A 20,665-nucleotide genomic window follows, 5' to 3' on the forward strand; every position below is an offset into this window, starting at 1 on the left:
AGAGTGTTGAAAATATGATTATGTGATATCAGTAGGTGCTTAGTCAAAGACACCTGGAGTTACTACAGATTATTTTACCCACCAACAGGAAACACCATAAAGAAGGGTTTAAATTATTATATATATATATATATATAAGTATCCCCTGGACAGTGCTGAAGATTCAGGTAAAGATAAATAGAGGATAGCGAGGAGTCTTAAATTCCAGATTAAGACGATTAAACCTGAATGTATGAAGACATAAAAAACACTAAATAATCAGAAAAAGAGAGACAACAGGAGTGCTTCTGGTATACCTCTGACCACTGGTGCTCATGAAAGGCTGTGGCTCAGTTGGTAGAGTCCGTCGTCTCTCAGCCAGAAGGTCAGGGGTTCGATCCCCTTGGCGAGACACTTAACTCCAAATTGCCCCCAATGCTTCGTTAGTGGCGTCTGAATGTGTATGGATGGGATTAATTACTTCTGATGGTCCCTTTACATTGCAGCCTCTGCCATCAGTGTGTGAATGTGTAGGTGTAACCTGCAGTGTAAAATTAGTAAGAAAAGTGCTATACAAGCACTAGACTGTTTACCATTAAAAAAGTAGAGGAACACTTGGAACCTTGGTACAAATAATGCAGGTCCAGGAAATACATCACTACATAATAATCTGTACGGGCAGTTTTACTTTTTCTAATTTAAATGCATTACCTCAGTGGGCAGATGGATTTGTTTTGTATATTTTCACCTTTGCTGCTCTTTAAAAGCTACTTATAGGCATCATGTGAACACATTTATTTTCCATTCAGTTACTTAATCAACACTTTTGTAGTTCATAGTAAATACACACGATATGATTTACTCACATTTGATTTATTTTAAATAGCAAAGCCATCTCACAGAGATTACTTTGAATTACACAGTAGGCAAATAAATATATAGGACCATAGAAGAATTAAGGACATTAACAATTGGTACAAAATTATTAACAACACTTTGAATAGTGCAAAACCACACAAATACTGCCCTCTTCATTGAGATTCTTGCATTGAGTCCATTCAAGGACAGTGGATGTGTGTGCTGCCCCCTGGTGGGGGATTATTAGAACTGACAGTACTGTATGTGGCATGTTGAAATAGAGCACAGCCAATCATGAGACTATGACCGTCTGAAACACGATGTACACAAGTAAACCTACTCGCTACAACTTGTGAAAGAGAGTTTCCACAAGAATGGTGCTGTTAAGTCTTTGTGCTGTGGTGTTGATATGCATCGTTATATCTGTTAAAAAGGGTCACAAAAGGAGGGAAACAAGCTGAATACAGTTACATTAGTCATTAAAGTCGAATGAATCTCAATGATAGCAGTGGTCTTTCTCAAAGGGACATTTGAGAAGATCACTAAAGCCAAGGTGTACAAAATGTGAACCCCATCACACACACAAGACTTTGAAATGTCAAAGGGAGAGGATGACAACCTAAAACCATGTGGCAGGTAGTGCCCACCACCCCTGAGTGAAAACTACTTAAAAAAATAAAAAAGGTTGTAGCACCATCAGATACCACAGAACGCTAGCTTTGCCATTTCTTCTCAACCCAAAACACCGTGTCATGGATTGTGACAGGCACAAACACATTTTTTAAAGTGCGGCTAGCTCGCTTGAGCTGTTCTTTCATTCACATCTATTTTTGTCTTCCTACAAAATTTCCTTCCGCACAAACATCAAGCTCCATTTAAAACAGCACACAGTAGTAGTAATTGTTGCCATGCATAATAATTGATTTGCATATTGAAATTTCCTTTTGGCGCCACTTCTTCACTGTTGAAAATTTGGGACCTTACAGCGAGCGTGGTTACAAATCTCCACTCAGGTGTACTAGAGTGAGAACGCATATAAAGCATCAGTCAGGTGTCGATATTGCAGACACATGCATGAACATTAGAAATACATTATTGATGCTACTTTAAATAACCTGAAAATTCTAGAAATGCCGTTTGAGGCCTGTCATGGACAGAGGTTTGTAGTTTTTTTTTTCCTGCAGGACAGAACATCAACATACTTTAAATTCAACCTTGCCATACACAAACACTTATCGATGCCTCCAAGGCAACCACATCTTGTCCTGTTGTACTAAATATTTGTGCATTGATGATGCAATCAACCAGCCGAGACTGCATTGAAAAAGAAAAAAAACCTCGGAGCATTGATCATTAAAAGGATTTAAATCATGTCAAAGGCGAGGAAAGTAATACTGCAATCATTGCTGGTTGGAGAAGGAGAGACAGGGAAAGACCATCAGGAGAAAGACGAGCCTGCTTTGGCTGATCTGATTTTGAGATTTCAGTGATCATCATTTCAACCCACAGCTGATTAGGGAACCATTCAAAGAGAAACACCCCGACAGATACCGAGATAGAGGATAGACAACTCTGTATAAACCGCTGTTAAACGGAAGGGTAAATCAGAGATAGAAAATCACTACAAAGTCATCTTAGTGCACTCATGCAAAAGATGTGCACCGTGTGCATCTTTGGCTATGCATAGCACTACCCCTCTGCTGTTGAGGTGCAATAATAAGAACTACAGCGGTCTAATGCTGATCGGTATAGCCCTGTTCTGACTGCATGCTCAAGGATGAGGGGTGTGTATAAGAAGGACAATGAATAACATAAATTCACAGATGTTGAACAGTTTCTGTCAGGTAGGTGTCCGTCAAACTCGGCTAGTCTGGCACTTTTGCTAAGCAAGAGTGGCTTTGGTTTGAAGGTTCCGACACGCTGCAGCCAGGCAGAGTGTGGATGCATTTTTTTGCTTGGCTCTGTTGGACTAAGTCGTGGCATGTCCATTTGTCTACTGCACTAGGAGGAAGCATAGCCCTTCAAGTTAACAAAGTGTCTCTTAAAAATTGCACATGTTGGCTGTCTTTTTTTTCCTCCTCTAGCCAACAGCACCAGCCATGGTGGGAGCACAGTCTGAAAAGGTGAAATTTCTCCCGCTGTGTTCTGCTGAATGAGGCCAATGATAATCCTCCTGTCATGAGTCGACCGATCTCTCCTTCCATCGCTGAGGGTTATGTGTCTTGGCGGTACCTAGGAAAAGAACACAAGGAGGGACCAGTTGAGAGCGGTATTTCAAAAGCCAATTAAATACACGCCTAAAAATACTCAAATATTTAGTTACAGTGCAGCGAGGCTTCGCCTTTAACAGGAATTAATCTACAGTTTCCTGATTCAAGAATAGAACTATGTAACAGAAGAAGCACTAATTGTAGGATATTTTAGTCTCCAAACATAAACATTAACAAAACAGCAAGTATTTTCTGTGCACATGAAGAAACTAAGGATTGCTTTTACATGTGGAATACAGATTATTAGAGAAAGCCCTCCTCCTTTAACCTTCTCTCTCTTACTATGTGAACAACGGTAGCCACAGAGGGACAGTATTGTGAATATTTAAAGATTGTCTGGATGAAAATAAGGCTGACTTTACTGAAATCTCCTTTGGCACAACATAGCTGTGATGCAGATCTGCTGTACAGGATTAATGCTAATAGCAATTTTTAAGACTCTTTGGTAAACAATTCATGAGGTTTTTTTTTTTATGAATGTGTGTCCTTGGACAAAGACAGCATTGGAAAAAAAAAAAAAAAAAAAAGCTGAAGAGAAAGACTGCTTACCTGCTCTGTAAGGTGAACTCAGGTAAAGCCCCCAGGGACGTCAGCTGTTCCTCCAGAGCCACGATTCGTAAACCAATGTAGCCGGAAGACAGCAGCAGCAGCACAACCCTGAAGCACACAGAGAGACATGATAGGTCACATTTGATGCCGTTTTTTCCACCTAAGTTTAACAGCTTTTTTCTTGATTAATTTATGTATTTTCACTCTACGTTCAGCAGGAACTTAAGGCACTGCATATAACACTTGCATAACAGCAACATGGACTGCCAAAATAAACTCTTAAAACAAAACCACATACAAAGTTGGCAAGTGTTTTATTATGTAATGAGATCCTGCAAGATCACAAAGTTCAACCAGCAGGGTCACACATGGTGTGACATTAACAGTGAGAAAGCGATTCAGATACACAATGGTAGATGAGTTACTGGATTAATAAGACAAACAAACAATGATTCAGTATGTTACAGAAGAATCAAGTGCTACTTACAAAATCAAGTAAATGAAGAGTAGAGTGTTGAGGGTTCTGGCCTCTCTCTGAACCAGCAGGGACTTGGCCTTTTCTGTCACATTCCAAACCCACGAGCCACCTGAACATGGAAAAAGACACGTCGAAGCACAGCATGAATACCTACAGGCTGACGTAGGCGGCTTTTGATTAATTTTACTTTGCATGAAATGATTGCATAAGTATTTACAGGTAACATATCATGTAGATGGTAGCACAGAGTAAAAGCTCAATAAAGTTATGCACACAAAAACTGGGTTCAAAATCATGATAAAAAAAAATAGGTCATAATTAAATGCTGCATGTTTGTTTTTGTTAGCCAGCATCTGTCTTTTCAGGATCAATCACATAAAATGATTCATAAACCGGCACACATCCCAGTCCAAGTTTTCCAGGGCTTTCCTGGTAAGTAATGTTTCTTCTTACCTGAAACTGAGAGCTCCTCTGAGGACGAGCTTTCACTCGGCTGCACGTGTAGACCCCTGAAAGCCGAGCCGTTCCCATTAGGCACTGCATCTGAAGAGCGAAGAAGAGTGGGTAAAAAAAAAAAACTGTCAGTGGAAGCCTTCCATTAGACTTTTGACTAATGTGTGTGTGTCGCCTGGCTAGACCAGAAAAGAGGACAAAAGATAAGAGCACCTAAAAAAAACAGTCTCACACTGGCTGTCATCAGAGAAGGATTAGCATTATTTTCTACTCACAAAAAAACATTCTTGCAGCTTCCTTTTTGCACTGTGCTTACTGTGAAACACTGTTTCCATGATGCCTGTAAGTGCAGGTGCAACATGTGTTATGTAAAATAATTCAAATGGTGTTTAGCGCTCACCTCTGTGAGGTCTGTGCAGAGGCTGCTCCTGTAAGGATCGGGACTCAGAACCATCAAACTGGTCGAAGCTGTCATCCAGACTGGACTGGCTGGAGTTCTGTCAAAATAAGAGAATCATGTTTCAGCCCTGTGACAGTAACTCAAAGACATTTTAAATAGAGTAATGCTGACAAAGTGTTTCTTACCACAAGTTTGCTTTTATCAAAGCTGTTTTCAGCCGAGGAGATGATAGGGCTACTATTTGTGCTTCCCTCCTGCAGAAGAAAGACATGTTGATGAGTCATGAGAAGAGGTTTTAACATCAACGCTAATAGTCTTAAAGTAAGATCTGAAATAGATTTGAAAGCCAACGTTCTCATATCAGTGCAGTTAATCAAAAAATTGCTACATCAAATGTTAACATGTGCAACAAGGTGACGATGGCAGGGTTGCTGCATGTTTCTGTAATATTATAAAACCCCAAAAAAGGTTTCTGCAATGAGTGAATTTACATTGTTGCAAAACTTTCAAGACACAGTTAACGACATGCAGCTAAATGTTTTTTTTGCGGCATGTTTTGCAACAATAGTGTCATTAAAGGAACAGGTTTATTACCTGCACTAAGTCTTTCTAATGTCATTCAATGCTTATTCAAGATTTAGGTAAAAGTACCATATATTTTGAGCTACTCACCTCTATCTGTGGACAAACTGAACGCAGCAGCTGATAACATGATTCTCTGTTCCGCAGAGACACAAAGACGACCTACAGAGAAAGAAAAAGCAGGAGATTTTAGCCATGAGAACACTGTGAACTTAAAACAATAAAATAAGCTCAGCAATTCATTCACTTAATGATTCTAGTTATTAAACAAATGTTATAGCCTTGTCAGGTTTGTATTTAAGATTTGAGGTGAGAAACTGACCTTGTCTCCTTCAAAGGTACGGATGGACAAGGCGTTGGGTACAAGCAGAGCTGTGTTCTGCTTCTTTACTATATGGATGCGGGAAACTGGAATAACTAGCTGTAAGAGCAAACAGTCAAAAACAGAAAAGGTTAGAGAACCATTTTTGAATATCACAGATTTGAGGTCAATATCACATTTTGTTTGATAAGTCAAAACAAAGGAAAGGGAGGAGAAGGGGTACCTTAGTGTCTTTGAGTAGAACTGATGAGTAGAAACAGGCATGGGTGTCTGTGATGTACAGCCGACCGTGGTAGGGCACTTCTTTCTGCAGGGCGCAGATGTAAGCTAAAGAAAAAGGAGAAAAGAAAAACAATGAATGAATGAAGCACATAAAACTGAAACAGAGTAATATGTTCTCTCTCTGTTTGTTTTAGCGGACCTACCATGTATCAAGTCTTCATTCTTGGGAATGTGTGGAAACAACTTGTGGAATGTTTTGTTGTGCTTCATGAAACTCTAAAAGATTAAAGAGATTTAAAAAAAAAAATGTTTAGGAAACTCAAAAATATGATCATACAATTGGACATGATGTTGCACTGAAGCATTACAAAGCTCTACATATTTCACCTGACGTGTAAAAACAATGTTGTGTGAACTTACACTTCGCGTGCCCGTGCCCTCCGTCCTCTCAAAGCCTTTGCTGTCAACATCAAATGTCTGAGACCTGCAGAGACAAAGAGCAAAGACGTCAGTTTAAAAGGAAGGCGGGGGCGGTTACATAAAGCGTTTTAAAAGGGTCACATATGAAAACTCTCTGCACCCGATAAGTCGTCTACAAACTGAAATCGTACAGAAATGATATTTAATAGTTGACATGAGAAGAGACTAAGGTGATGTCGAAGAACCTTCAGTGATTCATTTTCCTAATTTCTCTGTCTTAATACATTAGTGCAGTTGGCTGTGTTGAAGTACTCAACCATATGCAGATCACACATTAAGCCACTAGGTTTGTTTACACAAGCGTTTGCCTCTACCTCAGGGTAGGGCAGGATGAATACTGGACGATCCTATAGATTCCACATTTGCATTTTAATGAGGTTTTTGTCTGAGACTGACAGCAGGTTTCATATAGTAAGTTCATACAATATAAAAAGTTGTTTAAAATAAGCAAATAAACGGACTGAATTTGAAGCTGCTATGTAAAATGATATATGTTCAGAGTTGCTCGGTAACCAGAGGGTCACGTAGGCACCAGCTGAGATGAAGTTTGCTTCTCACACCAACAAATATCACATTTCTACCACACACATCTGAATCATGTGAAAACACCGTGGGTCTGCAACGGCCGTGCAGTCATGTGTGTGTCACGACTCACCAGCCGCTCAGAGTTAGGCTCGGCCTCGTGATGCATGTTCATGAAAAGCTGTGAGCCTCCACAAGAACCAGTGTTTGATTTTACCGATTCTAGTGTGAAATCATATCGTACCCACGTTAGAACGAATTTCAGGGTCATGGAGTTTAAGTTAAAAGGGAACACAGTTGATGGAAATACACATGAGTTAAGAACATGGCTCTGCTTACATATTTAACTCCTACGCTCTCCTCCATCAGTCTTACCTGACTGCATCTTGTCTTGTGAGGGTTTTGTGCTGCTGCTGGAGCTCCAGCTGGGCCGCCTCCAAGCTCAAGGCTTTCCTCGACTCCACCTTCTTGATGCTTCCATTGCTTAAGCTGCTCCTGCTTTTCTTCACTTTGACTTGCAGCCCGCCACCGCTGCTCTCTACTGGGTAGCTGCTGAAAATGAAAGGAGAGAAAAAAAGATTTATCTACATGCAAAACACAGTTTTAAAGTCATTTCCATGTGCACACTCACAATGGCAATGTGAAATGTGTCATGTCAGAGTAAGAGCAGGATCCTTGTGCATCACCGCACGATTACTTGCATTTGCATGACCAGGCAACAATCAGTCAAACTCTCCTCAAATTTAAAGTCCTGTGATAATGGCCACACTAACATTCTGCAAACAATGAGCTTATCTTTTTGGTGTGTCGGGAAAGGTTACCCTTTTCCAGTTTTCCGTCAGCGCCACGGCTGTACATAAAAAAACACTAATGGCTTTACAAGCTGGTCCACATATGCAAATGCTCTTAAAACGTACAACCCTTTGCAAATGTCAATATCCAGTAAACTACAACAACAAGGAAGGTTGCATGATTTTACGACAACTGATGTTCTCGTTGCATGCCCATAAAACAAGAAACAACAACCGCAAATTCGAAATAACCTGTACCTGACTTGGTGTCGTTGACAGGTGAAGGTTTGTGTCACAACAAGACAAGCTGTTTAAGAGTAGCCTCGCTATCACGTAAGAAAAAAAGAAAGACACTAAAAACGACAGACGACAGGAGGATAATCTTACCTGGTTATTTTAAAACGCTTAGATGAACGAAAACTCATATACCTACTAACAGTAGGCATTTCCTTTGTCTTCTGTGGAAAAAAACCCTCTTAACAAAGTGCTATCCAAAAGGCTTACTTATTGGCTCTATGCCATCAAAGCTGATAAGTATAAAGGAACTTAAATAATACAATGTCCTCTAAATGGTATGGAGTTGTGGTCCAAACAAGTAGTCCTTTAAGTCAGGGTCCTTCACCACATCCTGCCAAAAAAAAAAAAACAGCTCTTGCTTGTGTTGCTAGTGAAGAGGAAGTAAGTTTGTGTTGAGAATGGTGTGACACTCCGTAGTGAGTGACGTCAAACTTAACCACTCCCCCAAAAGCCAAACAAGCATGAAACAACCTCCCTCTGATACACACAGAGTCAACCAAGCACAACACGGGCACTGACATGTTTGAGAAAACAAGGCCCTTCCCATAAAAATCTTCCACTCACATACTTTATCCCATACATCAAATCCCGTCCTGTTGGGATTTGTTCTCATGAAGCGAAGCAGGATCTGAGACTCTTCAGCCCAGCTCTGTGCGCAAGTGAATGTGTGAAATAGTTGTGAGGCGCTTAGACCGGCCTGATCTAGGAGTGGTCCATTATCTGCCTCTTCCCTCAGGCACTGAATTGTACCAAGGAGACAGAAGAACAATAACACAAACTTAAAAGCAGAAATCCTTACACAGTATGTAGAGTATATTCAGACATTTGAGGATGATGACATCAACTTGGCAAGAGATAAATTACTTTATGTTGATGCACTGCTAAAGTACCAAACCTAAAAGTCATTTGCATCTTGGTGAAGCAATATTTCATTTTTATAATTCCATCTGTCTCCTGAGTAATTGGTGTAAAGGTCATGGACGAGAATAGGAACATTAAATGCAAGATTCCTTTACTGCAATCAGTCTTAATTGACAATAAAAGACAATCCGCCATACTTCCGCAAATAAAAAACAACTTTAAAATTCTATTGAAGAGGTGTTTCATTTTCACCCTTCACTTAGTAATCTTCTTGACTATTTTCAGTCATTTGTCCATGTCCATTCAGTCAGCCTGTTTTTGAATGTTCAGTTACACGTTTAGTTTAGGGATGGGCATGTTTAGTCAACTTAACAGTTAAATGGCATCACCATCGCTTGGTGGCACTAGAACTCCTAGTCTTAATTCATAAATGTATAATATTTTGGCCCAGTATTTTGATGAAGAAAATGGAGATTAAATTGTAAATAGGCTGTGTCAGATTAAACTGGCAGATCAACCAGAACAATGCCTAATCAGTGATTTAGAAAAAAAACAAATCAACCAGTAATCTTCAGGCAGGTAGAATTCTAGGCTTGTAGTATAGAGAAAAGGAAACGTGAATCATTTTGAGAAATGTCCCTGAACTATTGACCAGGTGTTTGTTTTTGGCTGGACTGACCCATTTCCAGTCCTCATGGGGTTAACAGTGTCAGGGCAATTCAAGAATTATTCAATGGCCATCGTCTGTTTGGATTTCTCAACAACTTCCTCTCTTGACTCAGAACTAACCGTAACCATTAACAAGGTCATGTCGACGCCTCTTCCCTTCCACTCAGGAAACCAGCAGCTTCTCTCAGCTGTTTCAGTAACGTGTGCTTTATTTCAAGGAAACCCCAAATCTCTGCTTAGAGGTGGACATTTTCCCACAGAAGCTGGAAGTTTAGAAGAATTATTTGGTCTCCTTATCACAACAGAACTTATCCACAAACAGTCCTGCACTAATTTCTACTGGGTGTGGTTTTTCAGCTTGCTGCTAGTCTTTATAATTGCAGGGTAATGTTTTATTATGATTATTCTAATTGTATTGTTTGAAATATGACAGCAGGTTGAACAAAAAAAAAAACGTGCAAGATCCACGTGGAGGAAAATGAGTCAACCTGATGGCATATAAAAGGTTCAAGGCCAAAGCCATTCAGGTTTAATGGCTGTGACAATAACCAGTGTAAAGGGAAGCAGAAATCAACAAAGTGGAAAAAAACGTACCAATTAAATGAACCCTGTGCCACATTTAAGTGTTTTTTTTATTGACCACTTGGTATTTACAAAGCAGGAGTTGGCCTACCTGAAAACAGGGTTTGAAATAACCAGACTGAGGCCTTGACCCATAACCTACTTCCTTGTTGGAAGTTGTACACCACCTGACAAAAATCAATGTGGAGCCTAGCACGCCCGACGTATTAAACCAAGCATAGGCTTATCAAAGTCTCTAAAGCAGCCGATGATGAAAGACGTGCACGAGGCTATGGGGCATTTATTATCTGGATACACAGCAGAGAACAATTTGTGTCAGTGAGGGGGGAAAAACTAGTGAACAACAAGCTCACATGATAGCATGTTCTGTGTGATAGAGATTATAGATTTATACTAAGCAGTTTGATCAATTCCTTTTATCTGCATTTGCTCCAGTACTACATTATAAGACCAGAAAAATCACTTCATCACACTGTCTTGATGGTAATAAGCGAGCATCCATGACCACTAGCATGTTTGTTTTAGTTTACAGAGATCCTGTTGAGACAAGAAATTTGCTTAACTTTTTCATAGAAACGGGCTGTTGAACACAGCAGAAATAACATATCTGTTAGGACAGAAATGAGACCGATCACATCATGATAAAAGTATGACAAAAAAGTGCAACAAATTCAATATTTCTTCCATGCATCAGTGGGGAAAAACAGCCGGCCTATAAAGTTAACAATCAATGTTGTTCAAGTCAGCCTGCCCTATCCGAGGGAATGTTATAAATGCTGCCTAATATCTGTGACTGAATTAGTTTGCTAGTCTTACCTTCCCAGATCCTCGGAGCAACGAGAATCGGCCACAAGAATTGACCCTGTCTCCATGGCAAAGATGTCCACAATCTCTAAAAGCCTGCAGCCACTGCTGGATAAAGCAGGCAAATGACGGAGCACAACAGCTGTACCTTTTGCACTCAGACCTCAAGCCCCGACAGCGAACTGAAAGAGTGTAAAGTTCTGTCTGGGTTCAATGTTTAAAGCACTGACGAGATCAACACCAAGCCAGTCACGCCACGGGAATGAGAACAGAAAAACGAGGGTGAAAGAACAGAACAAAAAAAAAGGGGGTTGGTTGGGGTTTAAGCCCTCACAAGCTTTGTCCTTTTGAGGCTTAGCATGAGTTGTCGTGGAAACAGTAATAACAGTAGGGGGGTGGATTGTGGAAAGGGTGGGGGTGAGATGTACAGGTTGTTCTCACTTTAGATGGTCAAACAACAACTTTCCACAGCCTGTTCTCCATAACAAAAAGGAGAAGGCTTTGAAAGCCGCCAGTGCATGACAATGCACAGCTCATGCTCTTTGTGGATGATGGTAATGGAGCTAATAAACATGAGAGCATTTGTGTTTGAATGGAGGGAAATTGGAGTACAGCTCTAAGTACAGACTGACAATCAAAACAGTCAATAGAATAAAGTAATGTGCACTTAATGTAGCACTTGTTTCATTCACAAACCTTTGCTGGGGGCTGACATTCATCTCTTATTTCTATACGTATGACTTCACCGTTCAGGAAACTCACACTGATAAAGTCAAACTGCACTCATGACATCAGTCCTAATTTAGCCACAACTTATCAGTCCTCACCTCCTGCCACGTTTTCACTGTAAATGTAAAACCGATCGATGGAATGAACCCTCATTGAAATAGATTATGGCGCAATGAACCTCCTGATTTCTTACAAATAAACCCCGTTGTCACAGTCTACCAACACTAGACTTTATATGTTGGACTGAAATGTTACAAGGATATCCCTTTATGTCAAAGGTTCAAGAGGCAAACGGGCCACTGTTATATCTGTTAACTGTGTTACCCTGATTGCACAAGATTACTTCCTTAATCTCATTAGAGATACTACTAGAAGAGCTACATAACACTGACAACTAGACAGAAAGAGATTTACCAAAAAGTGATTTAAACAGATAAAGGGGGGTGACCCTTTTTTTGTTAGTTTGTTTCGGTCAGAAAATTCCTTTTTGCGTCACTGGAAGCTGTTGCGCCACTGGAAGAGTGGCCTGCGGTGCTGTGCATTCTGGGATTTGGTGTCTTTCATCCACAAGCCAAAAAGACACTTTCTGCCTTTTCTCAGGCAAGAAGGCACCAACTTCAAAATTAATTTCTACTACATATATGACCCAATGTCAATACAGATTCATGTTTCAACGGGTGAAGTATCCCTTTAAACGCTCCAATATTAACATGTATATATTTTTGCTGACAGTTTAATGGAATAATTCTAATTTGTCATTTCCTTTTGTATACTGAATTGTTGTTGTGGTTTATTATCCTGACAGTTGGGAGAAACTGATTTTCCCCATATTAAAAATGTACGTACAAGTCATACACAGGCCCCTTTTATGACATAACACAAGGCAGTACATGCCCCTTTATGCCGATGAGGACAGTAATATGATCTATAATGTTTGAAATTATGAATCCAATCAGCACAAGACATTCCAGCCAGCTGAAGAACTCCTCAGGGTATGCAGTGAGGAATCTTTCATATGAGACGGACCCGATGCTCCCAGAAGTCCTGCTGCACGCGTCAGCATTACGTCAGCTGGTCTTCACTGCATGTGCCCTTAAGACAAAACTGCTTCTGTATAGGATGTTTATGTCAGAGCTTTCCCACAGCCGACATTACTGCTGCAAGGACACAAGCCTCATGAGGATAACATGTGAGTCTGAACTAAAGTTTAACGTTCATATAATCTGAATGGGATCAGCTGAGAATTTGCTGAACTGGTTAGCATGAGAGCACCCTCTCCTGGAAAGCTGAGGATATTTTTTGTCATGTGAACAGCTGATTCGCTGTCAACCAATCAAAAACTGTTTCTTCTGAAAAGCAAAAAACTGCAGATTGTTGCAGCTGTGCTTCATTGAGCCAAAGGGGAGATGTTAAAGGTTTTTGTTGAAACCAAACCAGACCACTGATTTAAACACCATAGCATCTAGGATGCCTAATCTGTGTTAATCTAATTTTAGCACAGTGTGCCACAACTCTTCAGCAGGGTTATTTTATGGCAACTATGTCCGAGTCAAAACCCGGAAACTAACAACTAGTGGCCGAAATGTGCAAATTAAAGACAACCAAATTCATTATTCTTGGATTGACTGCAAGAGATTGCATGTCAGTGCATACGAGTGTGTTCTTCAACAGAGCAGTCGGGAAGGGCAGAGAAGCGAGCCAGTGGTCATGGCAAAGTAACATGCAGTCTGTGGCACCCTGCCAGGCCTCAAGTCAGTTAGCCAACTGGAACAGAGTGTGTCTGTGTAAACGTGTTACAGAATAAGAGTTTGTGCGCATGTGTGAGTGTGTGTTTGAGTTGGGAATCATGTGGCCTTGTGCACTCAGCATCTCTCCCCCCCACTTCCCCTGTGCTCGCACACAGAGGGTCTTTCTCCAAGGCGACTCAGTACTTACAGTGACTGGGCATGTGAGCGGCAGGGAGGGGTGGTGGTGGCATGGTGTTGTGTGGATAGGTGGAGGCTGAAAAATCCCACCTGACTTTAAATCTGTTATAAGGAAAAGTAGGCCACTCGAAAGTATTCAGGTAGGCTTGCATTTAATCTCCAGTAAAACTTTGTTGATCTCAGCTCCTCACAAGGGCAGCATGTGCACATGTCAAGAACAAAATGAACTGCGCATTCACACATGGAGACTCGGAATCCTAGTAGGGTTACTTTAAAATATAACAGAGCAGTAAGGTCCATCATGAAAGGTTGTTTTCACATGTAGCCAAAGTCTTACTATGCTAGGAGAGCACAGAACAAAAAGATGCATCGAAGGCCGTGTTAAAATGCGGTGCAGTCCAGAGGCAGATTCTCCTGAGTCTCAAACTTTTTCTAAATAGAGATAGCTAGTCCAGCCTTCAACAAGCAGCTTACCTGGATTTACTAAGTTCATCTTGACATTGCGAAACGGTTAAAATAGCTTACTTAAACATTTGTTTACAACCACAGAAAGCACACATTGGCTACAAGGTAACAAACCAAATGTGATCCTGTCATTAAGCATTGACATTATGCATTTTAAGATACGCCTGGATAACGCCTCATGTGTCTGAAATAGACTGCCCTAAGGCAACTACTTTGGGGTGGAATTCATCCGGCTACTGTGAGAACCAAAAGGTGAAACAGCTGAGAAGAATATAGCCCGTTTTTTTTCTTGGCTCTGTGACAAGGGCAGAGAAGTGGTCATTAGCACTACCTCGACAGAGGCAACACATTACTTCAACCCTGACCAGCTGTAGAGTACCAAACCCTTCATTTAGCGATAAACAGACTTGCAGATGTGGTTTTCGTCCTCTAACTTGGGCTTTCCCTCTGCATCTGCAGCACGTCTCATAATTTAGACCCACACTGTCTCCCTGCCCACAGCGGCACAGAGGCTCTGTCTGGGGGAACATCTTCCTGGAGCCGGCACAACTCTTGCAAAGCTGCCCCACCCAGCCTATTCCAGGATCCTCCATCTCAACAAGATGTGCAGAGCGATCAGGTTCTTCTTTAGTGAAACAAGGCTATTCAAATATTGCTGCTGTGTGCATTGCAAAACCTGAAGGGTTCAGTATTGAAATGTTATTCGATTGGTTAATTTCAAGTACTTAACTACCCTTCTCTTTTTCACCTTCATACATAGATTTTAAGAATATTAATAAGCTCAATTGAAAGGTTAAAATGACTACAAATGCAGACTTCACACTGCCACAACTCTGTTTTACAGTGTTTATGCATCTATAGGTTTGTTGTGGAAACAGATAATCCCCCCACATACCATGTTACAGACACATCATAGCTATGCTGATAACCAGGAGGCCCAGTCTGATAGGCTGGGGCGCCTGCAAATGGCTATCTATGGGGAGGTAAGTGAACAGCCAAGCTCAGAGGACGAGGAGTACTAACACTGAGAACCGGGGAGCATTTATATAACACCATATACCACCTGTGGTCGCCTCATGGGAGCTAAAAATAGGATTTTCTGAGAAAACATACAGTGGCTCGTCCCATGTGTGACAAGTTTGAGTGCTTGCCAAAGGGTAAGGGACAACATAATATATGTGTGCATGTGTATAAATGCGCTTAAATCTGGCTGGGGTGCTCTCCTCTGGATCTTAAAAAAAGGCCAGATCAGTCATGATCATGAAGGGAAAATAAAAGGGACGCACGCCACTCCAGCCCACTTAGGCAAGTGGATGAAGTCATGATTTCTAGGAAGGAGGCGCAGGCGAGATTAAGAAGTGATCTGGACTGGCTTCCCTTTTGTATGTCACTCTTAACACATGTAAGAGCTCTTAAGATCATGCAGCTACTGGACGTAAACAACACACACAGATTATGTGGGTCAACAATTGGGTTAGTGGGGAAAAAAAGGCAACATCAAAGTTTACAATGCAACTCCCAGCATTGTATTAGTAAAATTATTATCTTTTTAAAAGCCAAACATCAAACTCAACAGTTGTAGTAGCCAAATTAAACTATTCCTTGATTAAGTGTTCAAGACTAATTGCAATGAATCTGACAGAAGAGAGTAATCACATTTACTGATGCAAAGCGATTCTCTCCCAGGGTTATCCAAAATCTGGCATAAAACACACTATGTCACCGGTGTCAGGTGTTTGTTTTAGGTCATCACCAGTTCAATCAATGACAGACGATAGTAAAGCCAACAACCAGGGTTATGCTTCACAGTGTAGATACATCACAAACGCCTCAAATCACCATCCTTTATTTAACAAAGACGAATAAAACGACTGTTTCTATTCCGTGACTGCCCTTTAATTACATTAAATGCGAACATCCTCAGATCAGGCGGATGTTTAGCCTGCTAGCATCATCTACCCCTCCTGACAGTAAAACGCATTCTTACCTCGAACACGTTTCATTTAAAAACAATTACCCAAACATTTCACACGGTGCTGTGTTAAATAATAAAATAACATAGGCTACAACAATCACATATTGTGAGAGAGGGATGTGTGTGTGTGTGTGTGTGTGTGTGTGTGTGCAATGTGCATGCTTAATCGTTAGCATCCATCCTGTTGATGGAGCTCGCCGGCAGATAGCGGTTCAGCTAGCCACATTTTACTCACCTCTCTTTCATGAAATGCTTGATTCTGACTATGGCCTTCTCGTCGATCTTCCTCAGGAAGGTTTTCAATCGCTCCCTCTTGTTTTCAAGCATTCTTCCCTCCGCCGGTGGTCGTCGGTTCGTGTAGAAACGACGCTCCACGCCAAACTCCACCGTTCTTGTTCGGCTTCTGCTCTTTTCTCTTTCTCTCACTTCATCTACGGCTGATTAAGATAATGAGCCTAAATCGGACCAAGTCCACCGACCAATCAGCTTCGGTGACGACTTGGTAAAAAGGGTCATGTCAGACCGATTCTCCAATCAGAGCGGGGTAGTTGGTTTGAGGTGAACGCCCCTTACCTTATATGGAAGTCGGGCCGTCCCACTCTTCAGACCTTTAAAGAGAAGGCCCTGTGTTATTATTGTGCTGGTGTAGTCCTTTTTAATCAATATTTTACGTCTGGAATTAGCGTTTCACGTGGGAATGGCATGGGGAACATACATTGTGGTTCACAAACAGCAACACATGCCACATGACACTTTTCTTAATCTCAGAGAGAAAATAATTGTAGAGGTAGCCTACACCAGGGTGGGGCTGAAGCAATACTGTTTACATACCGCTTTACATCCTCAACAAGAAAAAAAAAACTGGATTTATTATAGCCTCAATTTTGTACCTTTGCATCAAAAAAAAATGACAAGACTTTAACATTATATAAGAAAGTGTAGTGCTTCTTTCTTGGATAGGTTCATAGCCTAACATATATTTTGTTACCACTATATGTGACTATAAATAAGAGCATGTTGCAGAACAGGCATTTAGGTTTGCCATACTACAATAACTGACACCAGCCATCACATTAAAAAGTGAAATCACTGTAATGTCACGAATCTCAATGAGCCAGGAATCAAATGACCCAATTCATTATTTTTCTCGTGAAGGGAAGTGGAGACCAGTGACTCAGAAGGCTGGTTAGTTGCTCAGCTGGTGGCTTTTATTGTAACGGCACAGCATGAAGCTGCTGCAGCCAAGCATTGTGCATGCAGCTGATGAAGGGCCAACTTCCCATACACACCAACACCACCACAACCACAACCTTACCAGAGGGGGAAAAACAACAACTGCAGCAACAAATGGCAAATTCACACACCTAAAGAACATCAGCAGACCAAGGCCGTAAGAGCAGAGTCTTAGCAGTCATACTGTTGTCAGGCTGGATTATTGTATCTTTTACTTTAATTATATTTGACTGGTGACACCAAGGTTAAAAAAAAGAATAATCATAAAGTTTATGAGAAAATCTTGTTGAAATAACTTAATTGAGTTACTTAAAAAAACAATTATTTTAAAGTGTACAAGTGGTAATATAGTTTACAGTGGCATATTCTGTTCAAAGACTTTCATGTCAGGCTTCTACCATATAAAAGACAGATACAAATCATAAATCTTGAATAAATCTTTCCACAATTTCCCAGTTTGGGATCAATAAAGTAATTCTGTTCTATTCTATAAAGATGACCTCTTTCAGCAATGTTAATGGATCATTTACAGCTATAAAAAATACTTATTGTGTTTTTTTTAACAATGATAAAATACCATTTTCAGGGAAAGTGACTACATCAATGGATTCTATTTTCTCTTGATGTTATTAATACGTCACACTATAAAAAAAAAGTGAGGTGAGTCACCACTAAAACATAGAGTACTTGGATTACAGCTTACTGCAAAAAAAAATTCACAGCCCTACTGATGTAGACCTTGAACACAGACAAAAAAAATCACTATTAAATAAAGGTTCGGACAAATGCATATTAATCTTTGCATTGAAACCACTTTTCTTCAGTAGGCAGCTCATGCGCTGCCACAACGCCCAAACAAACGAGGCAGTGTACTGCCACATGACACAGCAAACACAAAACAACCTCATACAATGCAGCCTACACAAGCCTGCCATGGTCTTCCCTTCCGCCCCCTCTGCCAGAGACATAGCAGATAGAGCGGAGGAAATCACACTTTATTAGGAAGTCTGTGATGCAATGAGGGGGTGTCAATACAGCGTCAGCAGCAACAGGCCATTTTGTGCTGCTTCCCCAGAATGACAGCTAGATCAATAGTGGGAGCCACGCAAGCATCCAGCACTCATCATCGGTTTGTCATTTGGTCTGAGGTCATCTGATAAATCCCGATTTTATTTGGGAATTTGAACACAATTTAACATTCTTGAGGCCCTGTTTTGCACTCTTGTTGTCTGCGAGACATGAAATTGTGGAAATTCACATTCAGCACAGTATAGGCCTTAAGGTATGAATATCAACTGTGTTCCCGGTTGTAACAAAAAACGATTAAAAAAAGAAATAACATGAAATGAAAGAAACATCGTTCTTATTCAATTAAACTCTGAAGACAGAACATTTTCTAAACATGAACAGTCACAAGGGCTAAATCACTCACCCTTGTTCTAGTCAATATTTGTTAAGACTTCCGTGTTAGTGAGTGAGAAAAACACACCATCCGTTCACAGCCAATCAGCTTCCAGTTCCATAAGAAGATCATATTCTGAATAATGCTTTTGCAAACACAAGTACACAAATACTTTCTTTCAGCTCTCCTTTCATGGTTCTAATTACATTATTTCTCTACCATAAATAATCCCTGCATAGTCAGGAGGCTTTGTTAGGCTGTTGGAATTGATCTTGTGAATTTTGCTTTTGTGTAGAATTGCAGATCGGTTTTAATTAATCACAGATCAGTTTTTTTTTGACAAACCAACTTAATCTTACAAAATCCTGTTGATTGCTGACTTCCACCAAAATATTTCTTCTTTCTCAAAGAGTTACATAAATGGGAAAGCCAGCCTGTTATCGCTCCTGTTAGCTAAGTCAGTCTTCTGTTTGCTTTAAATGAGTATAGATAGAGGTTAGTGTGTCTCTGCAGGAAGAGAAAGTGAGATGTCCTTTGTTTGGAAAGCTGACTGTTATCTGCTGCAAACTGAATGTTGTGCTTATGAGACCCTCAATATCAGCTGCTACAGCAAACACTCTGACCTTGGAAGGTAAGTAACACCTTGGCCTGGATAAAGGGGGCTGTGACGCACAGAAAGCTGCAGCCGTGTACGTTGAGGACAGGTGTGCAGGAATGCTTATGAAGCAAGATGGGAAAAACAATCTGTACCACCACTGTACACCGACAGAATGTGTTTGTTGGCCTGATATTATATGTATATATGGAATTCATGTCAAAAAGTCTGTTTACATTAATCACTCTATCAATTTATTAATTTTGCCCCTTTTTTTTTTACAATGGGCAACCTTGATATTATGCTATAGTTCTATGTTATCTGTAGGGGTGGGGGGTATTATACCTGAAGATTTGTATTCAAAATGTTCTTTTGCTGGAATAATAAAGACAGTTGTGGATAAATAAACTTTGGAGCATTATGTTATTGCAGCAATGAAAATGTGTAATAAAATTGAATTTAAGGCATTTTAATTTGAATACGTGCGCATCAATGACCCATTATAAGTGCATGTCACACATACCTGTACTGGAAAGAATCTTTGTCTTAGGGAAATCCCAATGGGATCACAATGCTGGTGACACATTCCCAGCTGGCATTTGAAAATGGAATTTTTATGGAATTTCCTGATCCAGACAGAGAGATAGTTAGCTTGTTGTGTCCTAACGTGAACGCTTCCCTGATTTACACATGAGTAATGCATCACAAGGGACCAAGTGAGACAAATACAAATTTTTTTCAGGCCATGGATCATCTGACAAACACAAAATGAGAATATTTGGAAATTTCTTTCCACTATTGATTAAGGGCTGATGAGTGAGGAAATTCCTTTACCACACTCAAAGTCTTATACTGTATTTGTTTCAGACTATCTTTCTCAGATACAGGATAAAGGATCAAGTTTCTTTCTTCATAAACCTGTACAGAATATGTATTTTGGGAGACTATTCTGTGCATTTAGTTTTACAAATAAAATTAACTTTTACTAAAAATACATATTTAAATAAAAAGGCAGCATTTGATCCTGGTTATATAGGGGTTAAAATATGACATAATAGTCTGGTTGAATATTTGATTCAGATTGGCTGAGGATGTTAGCTAACACCACAGAATGGACACAAACTAGATCTGGTGAGACTATTGACAGTTTTAAATGAATACGCTGGTTATGTAATGTATCAAAAGTACATGAAAATCATTTGCCAGCTTAAAACTTATTCAA

At 40.3% G+C, this 20,665-nt stretch overlaps 1 protein-coding gene across 7 annotated transcripts; it reads right to left on the reverse strand.

Annotated features, from left to right (window-relative positions):
• Window positions 1–833: 833 nt before the first annotated feature.
• On the reverse strand, window positions 834–16,644 carry si:zfos-943e10.1 (GRAM domain-containing protein 2B). Of its 7 annotated transcripts, none has more exons than XM_061033825.1 (13): window positions 16,449–16,644; window positions 7,491–7,667; window positions 6,534–6,597; window positions 6,317–6,389; window positions 6,115–6,218; window positions 5,892–5,990; window positions 5,660–5,731; window positions 5,173–5,241; window positions 4,988–5,084; window positions 4,588–4,677; window positions 4,144–4,243; window positions 3,657–3,764; window positions 834–3,069 (listed from the first exon to the last, which is right to left on the reverse strand). In XM_061033825.1, the coding sequence occupies exons 1-13, from the start codon at window positions 16,538–16,540 to the stop codon at window positions 3,051–3,053; spliced, it is 1,164 nt and encodes a 387-aa protein (XP_060889808.1). In that variant the 5' UTR covers window positions 16,541–16,644; the 3' UTR covers window positions 834–3,050. The 7 variants fall into 7 exon arrangements, with proteins under 7 accessions (XP_060889808.1, XP_060889811.1, XP_060889813.1 ...); XM_061033828.1 differs by lacking the exon at window positions 16,449–16,644 and adding an exon at window positions 11,132–11,286; XM_061033830.1 differs by lacking the exon at window positions 16,449–16,644 and adding an exon at window positions 11,132–11,262 and having other exon boundaries at window positions 7,491–7,664.
• Window positions 16,645–20,665: the final 4,021 nt, after the last annotated feature.

Source organism: Labrus mixtus, chromosome 3 (genome assembly GCF_963584025.1).
Source record: "Labrus mixtus chromosome 3, fLabMix1.1, whole genome shotgun sequence".
NCBI classification, from domain to species: Eukaryota; Metazoa; Chordata; class Actinopteri; order Labriformes; family Labridae; genus Labrus; species Labrus mixtus.

Excerpts from the sequence above, each read along its gene's own strand:
- si:zfos-943e10.1 (XM_061033825.1), bottom strand. The coding sequence starts at position 16,540 with ATGCTTGAAAACAAGAGGGAGCGATTGAAAACCTTCCTGAGGAAGATC. Across the intron at positions 6,219-6,316 it reads GAATGAAGACTTGATACATG|CTTACATCTGCGCCCTGCAG; the intron begins GTAGGTCCGCTA and ends CTTTTTCTTTAG. Across the intron at positions 4,678-4,987 it reads TCTGCACAGACCTCACAGAG|ATGCAGTGCCTAATGGGAAC; the intron begins GTGAGCGCTAAA and ends TTCGCTCTTCAG.